Source organism: Perna viridis, chromosome 1, assembly GCF_037379345.1.
Source record: "Perna viridis isolate PV_CMFRI_1.1 ecotype Kerala chromosome 1, ASM3737934v1, whole genome shotgun sequence".
In the NCBI taxonomy this organism is placed as follows: domain Eukaryota; kingdom Metazoa; phylum Mollusca; class Bivalvia; order Mytilida; family Mytilidae; genus Perna; species Perna viridis.
The window spans coordinates 69,758,070-69,774,040 of NC_142445.1; the positions used below are offsets into that span (position 1 = coordinate 69,758,070).

A 15,971-nucleotide genomic window follows, 5' to 3' on the forward strand; every position below is an offset into this window, starting at 1 on the left:
GTCGGTGTATTTTGTAAAGGGCCCGGTAAAAGGCATGGCTTTTGTGATCAAGTCAAACAAAGTAGAGCAGAAAAAAAAACCAGTAAGAATTATATCAAACTAGTCTTACTGAATTTGTACATGGATTAATTTGATTCAAAGCTTTGTCACCATAGTTATTATGTACATGTATATATGCATACGTGTAACCCTTGGTCATCTGTTATTTTGTATCCTAGGGCAAATTGATGAGATAGTGTTAATGATTGAGATGAAATCTTTGCCAGAAGTTAGATTAAGCATGTTTTCACGCACATCTACAACTTGTTAATCTGTGTTATAATAATTGCTATGTGTTTTACAAATTGTAGCAACATCTTGGTGCACTTGTTGTCAAGGTTACTAAAATAATTCGTACTGATGCAAATACCATCTAACATCTGAAAGTGATTTTCTCATTTATATTTATGTCTATATAATAGTGTTGGACATTATACTTGTCTCTTAGGGAAACGTTTTCATCGAGGAAGTTCATTGCACTTTCGTTCATTCTTGAATTGTTCCTTACTAAACCTACCTGTTTAGTTTAAGTCGGGCAACTGAAAATGGTGAAGGGAGATAATTTTGTGTGACAATATACCTTGTTGGACATGATAAATTAGAAATTTATTTGCACAGTAAGTCACAACTTTTATGATTGAACAGGTAAATACAAAAAATGGCGGATTCAAATGGAAAATCTACACAGAGGACGGTGTATTCGTTGAAAGATTATACGGAATGTTTTCCACCACCTCGGACCTTTAAAGTGACGGGAGGGAAAGGATTGTATAGTAATTCACACACAACAGCCCTCCGTGTGGGTGACTCGCTCTATTTACATACCTTAGCGGTTGAGTGGTTATGTTTGTCATATTTTGACATCGACACAGGTATACAGAAAGAAGTGAAGGTCCCTCCCGATAGTCAAATTAGATTTAATATAATTCACGGGGCTCAGGAAGTTTTTCGGAGGATATACACCACAGTAGGTGAACTGTTGGATGCTTGGCCCACACGGTTTCAGGCCAGTTATGGACGAGATGACCCTTATCTACCACAAATATTCAGGAAAGATGAACGATTTAGATTTATACGACGTGCTCAAAATCCAAATAATAGACAGTTGTGTTTAGAGTGTGAGGATGAATCTGGCCAGGTTTTGACGTTACCATCTACATGTAGAGGGGATTTTATTGTGCTAGATGACCCTTGTGCTTACACCCTTCAGGAAATTGTACAGTTTGGAAACACACAAAGGACATTAAGACTATCGAACGAAAACACAAAGTTGATACCTGTCACCGACACTGAATGTTCATTTTACACAAATGTGGGGAACAATGGGGATATCTTATCCAAGCTTACCGGTCTGCCCTTGACGTTTAAAGGGCTTATTACTATGCAAAAGCCCAACTTTTATGTGATTGTATCTCCAAATGATAACCATGATATAAAGTGGAAAGTATCTCTGGACGAAGACGTTGAAGTGATGGATCAAATGGAAGATTTCCTGCCCGTGAATAGAGATATGACTCTTAACGAATTCATTGATAATTTTGAGTTGGATTTGCCTGTCATAGCAAGGGTTTCTAGTTATTCAAATAAGATGCCCCAGTTTAGGGACTACTTAACCCCTGGAACAGAAGTTATAGTACATAGGGTTGACAAAGATGTTGACAGAGTTTTAGCGACTGCTAAGTCTGATATTCTTTGTCTTGGAAGTGACGTTAGGGGCCAGTTTAGAAAGTGTAGTAGACATTTCCAGTCAGTCCAGCAGGTCTTGGACGCGAGGGAAAAAATCAAGCTTCAAGTTACAGAAGAGATCGCATGTGATGTTCCGGAACCATTCTGCTTGAAACGTGGGGATACATTGAAATGTACAAATTTTAATATTCAAGTTCTAAAAATAAGATACGGTAAGAAAATATTCGGTGAGTGTCCAATTGTTCAATGGGAAAGTATTAACGAAAACGGGGATCGTGCAATAATCAGACTTCCTGCAGACTTAGAAGTCACACTTCAAGAAGTAGCAGAAGATGATGGTTTTAATGTATCAAATATACTCCAGCACAGAGCAGACTTGCCATTGGATGCAACTTCCTTAGGAACTGACAATTTCTTGCCATTCAACCGTGGAATACGATTTGAACATTATGTGTCCGATCCATTTGTTATGATTTCGACAATTCCTCGTAATTCTGAACGAAAGCATTCATGTCTTGATGCTAAAATAGACCTCTGTTTGTTGGTACCAACACGTCATGAACTGACGTTACATCTTCGGGAAAGACTCCATTTCCCCCCAAGTTATTTTATCCTTCCAAGAAGAGCCAAGTGGATCACTACAGGCCCAGAACATATAAGTAGGGAAGATTACAACAATTTGGTGAAATTTAACGACCAAGCTTATGAGGATTATGAATGTAAAGCCGAGAGTGTAGACAGTGCCTCAGGAAATACTAATTTTGTGAACAGGTAAATTCTTTGTTCTGTGTCCAAATAAATTAATGATATACTACGAAAAGATAGAATATGTCAACTTTGAATTTAACATCAATGGATACATGAATCTCAAATATTTGCACACACACACACACGAAAGATAGGCTGGAAGAAAAACGTTTGACATTAAGGTCAACAACACCTTACCACATAATAATTTGAGACCTAGTAAGTACAATTTTGTAAATAATGGGGTCATGAATAACAAATGCAAAGAAAAAGTTGCATACTGAAACTCCATTAATAATGATGTATTGCAGAATAAAAGACAGTGCTAGAAGATTATCCCGGTTGTCACTGAAGATGTCCTGGTCATCTAGCCAGTTAAATATACAGGAACCCGAGAAGCCGTCGGATCTCCGGCGTGTATCTTCATTTCAAAGTGAGACTCACATCCCTGGTATGTCGAACCAGACGTACGACGACAACATTGGATACAATGGTAAATTATGGGTCGCCGCTTTATGCTTAAAATTGCAGGCTTGACTTCTGCACAATTGCAAATTATGGTGTCGAAGTCATAGATCAATCCTACCATTTCTTTGACAATATATTGTAATAGGTATGATATTGTCATTGGATATTGTACACCAAGTCGGCGCCTCAAGATGAAATATAGGCTGGCGATGACCATATAGTGTACCTGTTATTGCAGTAGCTCATTTAGTTAATTAAAGATTATTAACTAACGTTCGAATATTAGCTTAGATATGATCAAAACAGCCTATACAGTACAGTACAAAATACAAAAGAGCGCCATTACGGGTTTTAGCGGTCCAATACGTCATATTGGCCTGGTTTAATGGCCAATATAACGTTTCTAACTAGTTAGTAAATAAGGTATGATTGCGTAAGATTTCCATATTGGCTGGGTTATTGTTCCGAGGCTAGCCAAATTAGACTGCAATCTGACTGCTTTTATACGCTACATTGCCTTTCGCTCCCTAACGCAAGGCAATGTAGCGTATCGTAACAGCTGATTTTAATCAGATTGTGTGCCATGAGTCGTAGCCGAAGTCCAATATTGCTAATCTAGAACCATTAAGTAAGCCAATATGGAAAACCTTACGCAATAACAATGTTTTTAAAGTCCTTGACATAAAAAGGTTAGAACTTGATTTTATGAGACATGTTGAATCTATCATAGTTTTAAAATGTATAATTATGTTGTATGCTTTCAGATGACAATATCTACGAAGATTACAGTGGCGGTTTGTCGCGAAAGCAGAAAAACAGTAAGTTATAGTTTCATTTTACGGGGAAAGTTTCTTCGATAGCTTTTTAAAATGGCTTCAAAACACATATGCAGCACGTACTTCATAAAAAGAAATGGTGATAGACAATGCTCAAGAATCGAATACTTACGGTCTACATAAAAGAAATCACTCTGTCTTTTGTGCCAACAAGGATTTTAGAATATAAAATGGTGTAAAGAATACTTAAATTGTTGATAAAGTTTTGATTGTTGTAACTCTTACAGGACGATCTATTGGACAACGGGTTCCAAAACTTCTGAGAAGACTTTCGAAAAGAGGAAAGAGATGACGACCAATGTATATATATGATGATCAGTCACCTCGTACTGTCGTGCCATAGATACCCAAATATATTCCAATCACTAAACACCAGTGGAGGATTGTAGCGAAGTTCACTGAGAAGCCAAAGGGATATCTCAACATTATTCGTGCCATGTATCATGTATGGTGTTTTCACTTAGCCAAAATTTCTTGTCCTCATAAATTACTTTTATTTCACTACTTTAGTAGAGACCTTAGACTTCCAGGTACAAGATATTATCTATGCATTGCAATTCAGGAGCAGCCTAGTCCAAATCAATACTGGGTACATGGTAGACACCATGTACAATGTCATTTCCAGTATTACCCTTGCATATTAAACCAATTATTTATTATATTTTTCTGATTTTTTTTCCTTGGCAGTTTCACTACATTGAAATAGGCATTCATCAGTGCTGTTAATGCTGTGTCTTAGAAAGACTATAATCACATTACTTTAAAAAAAATAAAATACTTATAAGTGCACAGCTCGATTTGACCACTGAGGATGAACCCTGAACAGTTGGGAAAAGTATGGACACACAATGCAAGCTTGATTGTGATTAACATTTGACACCGGAATTGAAGTTACCCCTTTTTTGCCATTAATTCCCAAATGATTCCAGTCACTGCCTCCAAAATCCATCCCAACCTTCGAGGGAATGGCACTTATTGATTCTATTTAAGAGATGCATTCTGTTTTGCTCAAGTTATCATATAGACATCAGGAAAATGTTTGTTTCTGATCCTTAATACAAGCCAAGTAACAGCCCCCAAAATATAGAACCAGCCTACTTTTGGTGGTATCTTAAGATACAATTTTAGAGATCCATTAACTTGGGAACTTTGGAAAATGCTTGTTTCTGGCCCCCTTCTTGTGAACAGTTAAAATATTAACCATCAAAATCAATCTCAGTATGACCTTTTTAGCATAAAATATATTGGAACAATATTATAAACATCCATATGCTTTTACTGGAGTTATATAGTTAAAATTCTATGACATGGTTGTTTTGGTCCTTACTTCTAAAATTGTTGAGGCCATAACCTTTGCCTTCGATATCAACCTTCCTGTCGTGGTTTGAAACCTTGTTGTAAAATTCTATAACCAATTAAGACAACCAATACATAGGTTATGGCACAAAAACCAAGTGTCTACAGATGACAACAGCACCATACCGTTATACAAAAAATTGTTTTGAGCTAGTAAAAAAAATTTTTAATGCAAAACGATATCAATTTAGGGTGATGTTCGTAGACTGGCAATGTCTACTGTAAAATCCTTGTAAATTTAGCTGACAATAATACAAAGTGACACTGGGTTATAATGCCAAATACAAATATCTCAAGATAAAAGTCCTGGTATCAGAGCAAGATTTCTTTCTTTCAAGTAACAACAGGTTTAAAAAGACTTGTTCTATGGTGATCAGGTCCTTATTTCAACACTTTCCTTCCCATCAAGTATAAGTTGCTGAACTTAGATAGACGACAAGAATCCAAATCAAGAAAAAAAAGATGACGTAATATTCTAACAATTACATTGAATACTTCTGTGAGACAAACTAGATATGTTAGCTACTCAGATACTCACTTAAAATAAGTACATGTATATATCTACAAGTGCTATCATAAATACAGAAAACTGTTGAAGAATGATGCACAAGGCAACTTAAAATAAATGGCATTGCACCCATGAAACCTAAAATGATAAACAAGGGGGGAATGTCTTGATAATTTTATCAAGATAAATAAAAATATTTTCACATTTTTATTTCATAGAAAACAATTCCTCAAATGAACATAATGTCACTAATAAATGTCTCTTCCATGGTCACACAGAAAGGAGATGACCTGCAAGTGAAAAAAATATATAAAGATTGATAACATACAGAACACATGAGTAGCAAGGTAGTTTATTTATGATGATCCCTGGACTAATTGTCAGAGGTTCAAGAATGTTGGACTGGAAGAAATAAACCTAAACATAAATTAGAATGCACTGTAACGTTGGTCTGAGTATTGCACTGATATTCCCATAGACTTCTATAGAGAAGTACATATTTTTAGGATTTAAAAAAAAATGTAAAATTTTTCAATAAAACTTCCACTTATGTAGCATTTCTAAGGACAAGTGAAAAATTAATTTCCCGCAAAAAAAGGTAGGGTGAGTCTACAAATATCAGACAGAAAAGTAGTCTTGAACTATAAATAGCCATTTTTTTTACTTTTCACTTTTGTTTTGTACTCATCAAACCAACCTTTTCAGTGGAACATTTTTTATGTAATAATGTTAAATTTTCTTCACCAAAAGTTTGTCATCTTGTAGTGTGATGTTTGCTTTATTTTATAAGTCATTGTTCAAATCTTTTGACAAAACATTAGTTTGTAAAGAGGCAAAAAGAAAATGCGCTGTATTTTTGTACCTTCCATGTTTTGATGTACACTCGCTCAGGGATATGCAATGTGATACTTGTTACTGTTCTATAACTGGAGTTGTTTCCCTTTGTACATCTGATGTCAGAGTTGTTTATAGAATCTCTACATCTGATGTCAGAATTGAGTTGTAGAATTTGTACAATGTACCAACTTCACTTAACATTTCTGTTTGCGGTTGCTGGTTTTTACTCATATAATATGTCATAAATAGAGGATATCTACTTGAACCTTAGTATGATCCAAGTTTCAGTTAAACACAATAGAGTATTTTTGATTACATATAAAATAGTAATTTTGACGATTATATAGTTCATTTTTTTTAATTCTAAATATATTATGTTTCGTTTTTTGAAGTTCATTAATTGAAAACTGTAAATACTTTTAGTTGGATACAGGTTCATGTAATCAGTTTAAATTTGTAAATTTAGTCTAAAAATGAAACGTTGATAAGTAATGACACTCATATAAGTTATCAATGTAATGAACTACTTACAACATTAACCCTTGCAAATTTCAGTCATATTTTCGGATTACTCCATTACTATCTACACACTGAAAAACTCCTGCTTTCATTTTTCTCTCAAAATCTTTCTGGAGATCGTAAGTCCTGCAAATTAAATCATATAAGCTATCACCTCAAAATCCATCATACCACTACAAGTACAAGCAAAATAGATTCAATGCTACACACAAAAGCAATTTTTTGTCCACGGTAAAGTTAACAAAATGCCTCAAGATGCTGCTGCAGAAGTTAAACCCTGAACAGTTGGGGCAAGAAGATGTCCAAGCGGCAAGAGACATCAACCCCACAACGTTGAAAAATGTCAGCTCAAGGGTCTTTAATAGATGTCTGACAAGATATTGAAATCCAGCTAACTTGAATCTTGTGCCCAATCTGCAAAATTTCAAGAAGTATGAAATCTTGATCCAAGTTCAAGTCAAAACATCTAACGTGAAAAAATAGACACACATGCCACTCTACCCTAAACTTAAAAAGAAACATAAACAAGCAGTAGCTATGACACTGAGCTCACAAAAAAATTAATAAATTTGGGTATAGAGAGGCTTCATCAAATCAGGAGTTCCATTTCAAACTATGATTCATTCTCATGAAGGGTAGCCAAAATTTTTGGCAAAAACATTACAAAATTAAAAATCAAAGTGTTGTTAGCACTGGAGGTTTTTGATTCTCATGAAATAGCATGGACACAATTTAAAAGATTATATGTTGTAAAATAGAACTATAATCATACATTTGCATCTCACAAATTATTCAGAACTGTTTTTCCTCATATGTTTAAACTGAATTTCAATCAATTACTGATTTATTGAAGTAAAAACTGATAGTTAAACAGTATCCAACTTCATAAATATTTACAAACTTTGTTGTTTCACCTTTTTCCCAAATGTTTAAATCCTGTAATTTGCAATCACATTCAAAAGTATTTCAACAATCATCCTACATTGTAATTATATTCATATGGAACTAATTTCAGCTTCAGAAAATAATATCCTCAAAATTAGACACTTTCTATGAATTTGAATTCTCCCTCCAATTTTACTTGGTTAAAATCACTGCTCTTCACTTCCTGTTAATTAATCATTAAATATTGATCATAGTTCATTTGAAGACAAGATCTTAATTTTATTTGCAGAAAAAATAGAATATTACTGAAATGATTGCAAGAAACATATTTACAGGTTGTACAAGATGTATTGAATGGTGTAAAAGGAATTACATTTGGACTATATTTTTGTAGTGTTCAGAAACAGTAGGAGAATTCCAGCCACAAACTGGTGATATAAGGTATTTTGATAAGTCAAACCCACCCCCCCCCCCCAAAAAAAACAGGAAGATAATGCATCACCAAACCAAAAAAGATTACACATGGTATAACAAAAATACAAAACCATTCCCACAAAGATTTGTTGAGTTTTAAGCAACTGAAATTTACAACAAAAATGTCATGACAATCAAGAGAAGAAAGACAAGGGAGTTGAAAAGCAACCCATCTTGCCAGAGCTGCATACTTAATTTAAAATCATTTCCCTGAGGGTTGCTAAGAATTATGCAACAAAAGTAATGGTACAGGACGAACAGTTATTGTCTACTGTCTACAGATGATGTTGATGAGATCACCATACCATGTTATGACCATACATAATTATGAAGAGCAGTTATAAGAGCTCAATACTGTACATGTAAGTCTCTGCTGCATGTAAAAGCAGCTTTGGGTGCCCAGTTCAAAAGAAAATGTTTTCAATAATTAAGAAAATCCTTTGCAGGGTGCAGCTTGATATGACCACAGAGGTCTATCCCTGAACATTTGGGGCAAGTATGGACACAGTCTGAAACACCATTCGAGCTTGATACAGTTCTGAATTTCAATAATTATGAGACATCTGACACAGGATAAGAATTTCTCCTGAATGAAAGTAGTCCCATTTTCATCCTATTTTCATAAACAGTTCAAGTCACAACCCCATAATGATCCAAGCCTTCAAAGGTATAGTCTTCATGGCACAACTTCAAAGTCTGAAAGAGATCCTTTCATTTAAAGTCATGTTTTTGTTTAGACATCATGAAAATCCATGTTTTTTGCCCATAATTTCTAAACTGTTCAAACCATCACAACCCCTAAAATTGATCCAAGCCAACTTTTGTCATATGACACCTTGGTGTAATTTCATAACAATCCTTACAGTGTAAGACTTATTCTCAAGTTATTGTCTGGAAACCAAACAGTGTACGGATGAAAACACAGAAGACAGATGTACAACAAAAATAATAACAGACTATGATGCAAAGTGAATGATATAGTCTATTACAGGTTCAATACATTTTGAGTTACAAATTACACAAAGTAGGAACAGTTCACTATATAAAATGATTAAGTTCAACATGCTGGAAATGGAGACAAACATTTGTCAAATTTCTCCATAATAGGAGATGTAATTTGTAAACAAACATTGTGTAAAGTTTGAATTATATTGGTTCAAAACTTTTTGAGTTAAGGATAACACTAAATTAAGGGTCAAGCAGCTGCCAGACCTGCTTCACTGTCAGTGATGCAGGTAAAAATACTGTGGAACAGTTGACATCAAATGTGACCATCATTTATGTCATTTTCACTGAACTACAAACAATAAATGATTAAGAGAATGAATGGATAAAGTCTAATGTTATATTTTCAACAATTTGATAATTAAACAAATGCAGTTATTCACTTCATTGTCTTATAATATAAAACTAGAAGCCCTGTTTGTCAGAGGAGCCTCCACGTCATCTGTTAGTAGTGATTTTTTTTAGTAAATCAAATGTGTCTGTAAGACACTAATGATGCACCAGCTCGCTAGATTTGCGAAATTAAGAACATGTTTATTTTTGTATGAAGACATGGTTTGCAGATTCAGAAAGGTTATGTATTGTTGGTTGATGCAGCAAATATTTGGTATGTTAGGCTAAGCACTTCAAAAATACTGGTGATGAGAAAAACAGGATTGATGGACAAACTGACGGACACATAAAAAATGTTAATACCCCCAATAACAAATCCTTAACTTTGTTGCTTGGGGTATATTTCTGACAAAATTTTCAAAGTCCAACTATCACCCAGTTCTGTAATATTCCACAAAAATCAAGATCCTATGACCTTGCACACCATCATTATGTGTAGAAACATCCTGCAAAAAAATATTTAGATTAAGTTCAAAAACTACAGGAGGAGATAGCAGGACAAGCCATATAGCCCTATTTCTAATGAAAAAGTCTAACTATCACCAATTTTTGTAATATTTCACAAAAATCAAAATCCTTCTGTCCTGCACACCTTCAGCATGTGTGGAAATTTAAGATGCAGTTCAAAAACTGTACAAGGAGATAGCCAGGCAAGCCATGATCATGTGTAATCCGGACGGACAGACAAATGGACAGGGGTAAATTAATATGCCCCTGACAGTTTGTGGCAGGGCTATAAAAAACCGTTTCTTACAACATTAATATATTTTTGTACCATTTTTATTTTAACCGAACACTTGACGTCAAACTACTTACTGATAAAACTTTTCTATTCTGTTGTGGTAACATCTATCTTCTGTCATTTTGTACATTACAACGAGAACAGCTGATATACCAAAAGCAATTTTCAGATGCTTACTCATATGGTTTGACCACAAGTTCTTCAGATTAGGTTTAGGTAGTTTAGTTGCCATCTGGAATTCACAATGACACATTTAATATACATATATAACAATAAAATCTGATTGCCAAATCTTGAAAGTTAGTCACTAGTTATATGAGTGATTTTTATTTACTGTATCATGTCTGTGAATATTTTAGAAGGTGCAGTTACATGTAGCTGTCTTGAATCTTGAATAGGCATGCTATATGTATAAGCATCACACTCAAACATATAATTCAGACAAAAAAATAATCAAAGTGCTGCCAACACTGGAGGTTTTTGATTCTTGTGAAAATTGTAGCATAAACAAAAATTCGGTGACTACATGATGTAAAATAACATTGTGATGATATATTTGCATTTTTCATATTTAATATCAAGAACTGTTTTTTCTCTAATACGCATAAACAGTACGTCAATCCATACTTCTGATTTAACTTCTAATACAAATTTTGTTCCATTTCAACTTTTTCCTAAACTTTTTAAACTGTCCAAAAGTTCATTTGCATTAACATTAAAAAAAACTACAGTAACAGATTATTTATTATACAATGTACTCAATTAAAACCAATTTCAGCTTAAGAAAAAAATTTCCTTGATGATCATATGATTTTCAAAAAACTTGACACTTTTATCAATTTGAATTTTCCTGCCAATTTTACTTGGTTAAGATGCTCATGACTATTACTCATGAAGATATTCAAAAGGATCTCTGTAATGGCAAGTAAAAATCTGTGGCTCTTCCAGTAGAATTCAAATCTACAAGTTGAAACACTTAACTGACTGTATGTCCAAAAGACATTAAAGTTGAACTGGGTTTTGAGATGGAATACTCAGGACCTAATCTAGTACATGTAATTGATGAGAAGGAGAAGTTTTAGTAAATTCTAAATGTAAAAGTAAATGTCCTTGCACTATATTACAAAAACTTCTACACAAATGTGAGAAGTGAACATGAACAAGGAGAAGTTTTTGCTCATTTCTCATTCTAGGGACTATTACTGAAAGTGAAATGACTGCAACCTTGATGGTATTGGGTCTATTTGCCTAAGTAATGTGTTCGCCCAGGATATATTTGCTCTTGGGGTCCATTTGCCCTTTACATACATTTGTATATTTGAAGAAAAGGTAAAGTATATATAGAATAGATTCCATAGAATATGTTTCATTCTAATTAAAGATGCCCTTTACAGAGCATATGACATTTGCACACAGTTATAATCATAGACATTAAAAAATTAAACAGGACAGAGAAAAAGATATATATAAATATATATGCATCAATAGTACTGGGTACAATTAAAATACAATATTAAAGTATAAAAGAAAATGGTAAAAAAATCACAATTATGTATATTTGATGAAAAGGAAAGGAAGATAATAATGGAAATGTTTAAATAATTCAATATAGACCCATTGCTGCATGAATAATATGTGTCAGTAGGGAAGGTTATAACAAGTTTGAAACCAGTGAATTATGATTCCTTTATCTACATGTATTTCAAATCATTAAAATATGTTTTTACCAAAGTTAAAGTAATATATGTTTATAGGGCAAACAGACAGGATTAAACCTTGACTAACTAGACTTGCTACAGGCTGATCATGTTATCTACAACGACACAACAAAGCACAGGGAACTTGAGTTTCTAGTGTTATTTAAACCCAAAGCAAACCCTGTTTGTCTACCAACGTCAATGTCATGGTAGTTTCACTGTGTTGAAATTCAATGTATGGAATTCAAATTAATCAAACTTTGTAGTGATTTGATAGTGAAATATGTGTTTATCATCAGATTCTTCCTTAATTGATTGTGGCACAGTAAGGCAAAAAATAATATGTCTGTTTCCTGCTACCCTACCTACCCTAGCCCTAGGCATTTTAAGGCCATTTTAGCTCAAGTACTGTTAAAGTTTAGATCGTTTTCCCCATTAACTCAATGTAAAATGTTTATGAAAATGAAATACTTTCCCTACCTACCTACCCTATTTTTTTTCTTGTTGGTAGCAGGAAACAAGTCTCTTATTTATTATTTGGGTAGTTCTATAACATAAAACCACACATTTTATGTTTACATGTATCTTTTATGTTTTCATCAGATATTTTCGTTTTTTGTTTATAGTCAAAATGCGAAGTTTTATCACTGGACCTTAATTTAAAGATGTAAAAATTAACTTTAAATTCAGACATATTAAGAACATTTACTCTACAAAACTATATTATTACAAGAAAAAGAAGTTAAATTTACCCCAAACAAACTTTGTTAGGAACATACATGTGCTGGCAAGCTATTTTCTGACTTGGTGCCATCCTAACCTCTAGCAACTGACACGTTGATAGCCACCGCAAATGTGAATTAGCTAAACATGTGTTTTAAAATATTTTAACTCTTTTACTTACTTAAAAGAAGTTAAACCTACCGGAAATCGATTGATAAAAATCCTAAATATTTCTTAAATACCTAGAAGCATTTGTAATGAAGAGAGGTGTCAAAATGACCAGCAATTTTGAATTAGGTCACAAATTTTATGGAATACAATATATTTTTGATAAAACGAACTTACAGTTGGTAAAGGCAATTCGCTGGCTAATTTGATATGTTCGTTTCCCAAATTTTAAAATCCGTGATTTTTTCAACCGGAATTACACACTCAAAAATCTAAAAACCAATTATGAAGTTCATTTTAACTGCATGTACAAAAGATTTCCTGGATTATTGGATTTTCTCATCAGGTAGGTCATTTGTTTTTCATCAGTTTTGTCACTTTCTCCCGTGTTATGGTAAAGAAACTGTATAAAATGTTTTAAATGGTAAATAGTTTAATTCTGATAATTTCAAAGAACGGCAGAACAAGTGTTATGCAATATGGCGCTCACAAGTAAGAGGTTGGGGTATGGAGGAACAGAATTCCGACCTCTTACGTTGTAGGAGTAGTGCTGATTTAAAAGCAAATTTGGATGTTTCTAAAGGAATTTCTGCATCAGGTTATTCTACAACCATGTCTTTTGACGTTGTACTTCAATCATTCTTAAATATTTTTAGATTCTATTTAATATTATGTCATATCTAGACAAAAACTCTGCATGTTAATTTGCCAGAACTGACTCCCGCAATATGGCCTCCAATGATAAAACCTGGCATTTTGACTATAAACAAAATGAAATATCCAATGAAAACATGAAAGATAAACATAAAATGTGTGGTTTCATATTATAGAACTAATTATTATGGCCAATATGGGGGCAGGCCAAACAGTAACATGTTAGATTTCATTTCCAGTTATTTCGCTTTTGCGAGACACTCCCCTAATTAGGGATCACCCTTTTCATGTTAACACAATTCGGGCAACAAATTTGATTAGTAGGTCTAAGAGCAAGCCACAGTACTGTGGCAATTGAACCTACTTGTATCAAACGTAGACCGAGACGAAAACTACAAAGGGTCATACAAATAATCAAAAATAAAAGGAACACACAATCATGTTTAAAATAATAAAAAGCATAACAACATTTGCCCAATGTTTCGGTAAAACAAATAGGGCTATTATACCTTTGAAGAACGTGACCTTCCGAATTTCAACAAGGGCTAAGGGGAGGTAATAACTTCTACTATGGTGAAGTGTTCATTTCATGCCTAGGTTTGATGCATTATAATAAAACGTTGAAGAAAAAATAAATTGCAATGAATGCAATGAAACCTTTATGCCTGTTTTAACCCATTGTAAGATTCGAACTAAAACACAATGAAGCTATTTTCGCTGGCAATGCTTAATTGGTTTTATAATTTATTTGTTTTATTAATGAAACGTGACAATATATAACGAGAATACCTGTATATATAGGTATGTTGAATACGTCAAAGAGACAACAACCGGGATGAAGATGTCAACCCAAGGCCACCCATTGGTCTTCAATGAACGACGAGGAAACGCAAAAAAATGCGGCGTGTTTAAAGAACTATAGCATGATCACACTCCTCCTCTTTACTATATGGCCACTGTTACACAATTAAACACGCATAAAATTACTCCGGCAGTACTAGAGCTTGTCTGGCAAGCTATTTTCTGACTTGGTGCCACCTTGGGTATGGAGGAACTGAACCGAACCTCTTACTTTGTAGGAGTAACCTAAAATCAGTTAAAAAAATCTAAGTCCCTTAATTTGTTACAACGGAAATAAGGAAACTGAATATAAATGACACAAATGTACAAGCTAAGGACTATTAACAGTTAACTGGCATGCCCTCCAGACCAGTTTAAACCCACAAAAAGGTATGTCCTCATCGTATATAAAATCAACCCCAATTCTTCCTATGCGGATGAGAACCACGGTACATCATAAGTCATACAATAAGGACACAACCCATGTCATGCCAAAAACTGCTTTTAAATACAGTGTTTTTGTTTCTTTGTAAAGACCCTATGAGCGAATCAATGTTCGATCCTCGGTGGCGGAGTATAATTTTGTGAGTCAAATCATGCTCTCCCGTTACAGTAGTAATTTCTCGGTTAAATAAAGATTCCTTTCGTTAAAATTCGAAACCAGGGGCGTATCCAGGATTTTAGATTGGGGGGGGGGGGTTGCATAGTTAAAATTTTTTTAGATTAATTTTTTTAAATATTCTTCTAGTGAGTGCAATCTTTTGTGGTAAAATTAGCGAGGAGTTAAAGTTTCAACCGATAACCGCCTAAATACTACCCCTGACAACCCATGCTTTGCAAATTTTAGGGGGCGCACGCCCGCCACGCTCCCGCCTGAATCCGCCCATGGAAACATTGTTACAAACACGAGCAAATGGAACCAATTGTGATATTAAAACATTATATGAAAGTGACAATGGTACGTGATTTTTAGCAGTAAGTTTACCATTATCGATATGAATAGTAAGATCAAGAAACGGACATTATTATTATTAATATTAAAACCATAATAAAACGATTTTCTAGTCAATATAATTTTATCTCAAAAGAAAATCTAAAAACACAAAAGGTCAAACAAACAGAAACAAAAAAACATGACAAAAACACGACAAAAACAAACAGCAACAAAAAGATCGAGTGTTTTCCAAACAATAACTTTGTCTTTAAAAATGTACGCTTTAAGAATACGCATTATGATTCAACTGGTAATCTTAGATCCCTTCATCCGAATTTCGATTGTAATACATGTATGTATCCAATAAATTATGAATTATTATAAACAGTAACTTCAAATAATTTGACGTATGGTATTTTGGACATAAATATGGCGCGTACATTACGGGTTGCCGGTCTCT

The 15,971-nt window shown here is 33.9% G+C and overlaps 2 protein-coding genes across 2 annotated transcripts; one reads left to right on the forward strand and one right to left on the reverse strand.

Annotated features, from left to right (window-relative positions):
- Nucleotides 1-453: 453 nt before the first annotated feature.
- LOC148630173 (uncharacterized) lies at nucleotides 454-4,437 on the forward strand. The gene is made up of 4 exons (XM_088562414.1): nucleotides 454-2,496; nucleotides 2,784-2,965; nucleotides 3,705-3,758; nucleotides 4,004-4,437. Exons 1-4 carry the CDS (start codon nucleotides 698-700, stop codon nucleotides 4,066-4,068), a joined length of 2,100 nt encoding a protein of 699 aa, XP_088418540.1. The 5' UTR covers nucleotides 454-697; the 3' UTR covers nucleotides 4,069-4,437.
- Nucleotides 4,438-5,834: 1,397 nt separating this feature from the next.
- LOC148630174 (cytochrome c oxidase subunit 6C-like) lies at nucleotides 5,835-14,324 on the reverse strand. Its single transcript, XM_088562422.1, has 4 exons — nucleotides 14,247-14,324; nucleotides 10,570-10,727; nucleotides 7,009-7,122; nucleotides 5,835-5,930 (listed from the first exon to the last, which is right to left on the reverse strand). Exons 2-3 carry the CDS (start codon nucleotides 10,725-10,727, stop codon nucleotides 7,029-7,031), a joined length of 252 nt encoding a protein of 83 aa, XP_088418548.1. The 5' UTR covers nucleotides 14,247-14,324; the 3' UTR covers nucleotides 5,835-5,930; nucleotides 7,009-7,028.
- Between the last annotated feature and the right edge of the window lie 1,647 nt (nucleotides 14,325-15,971).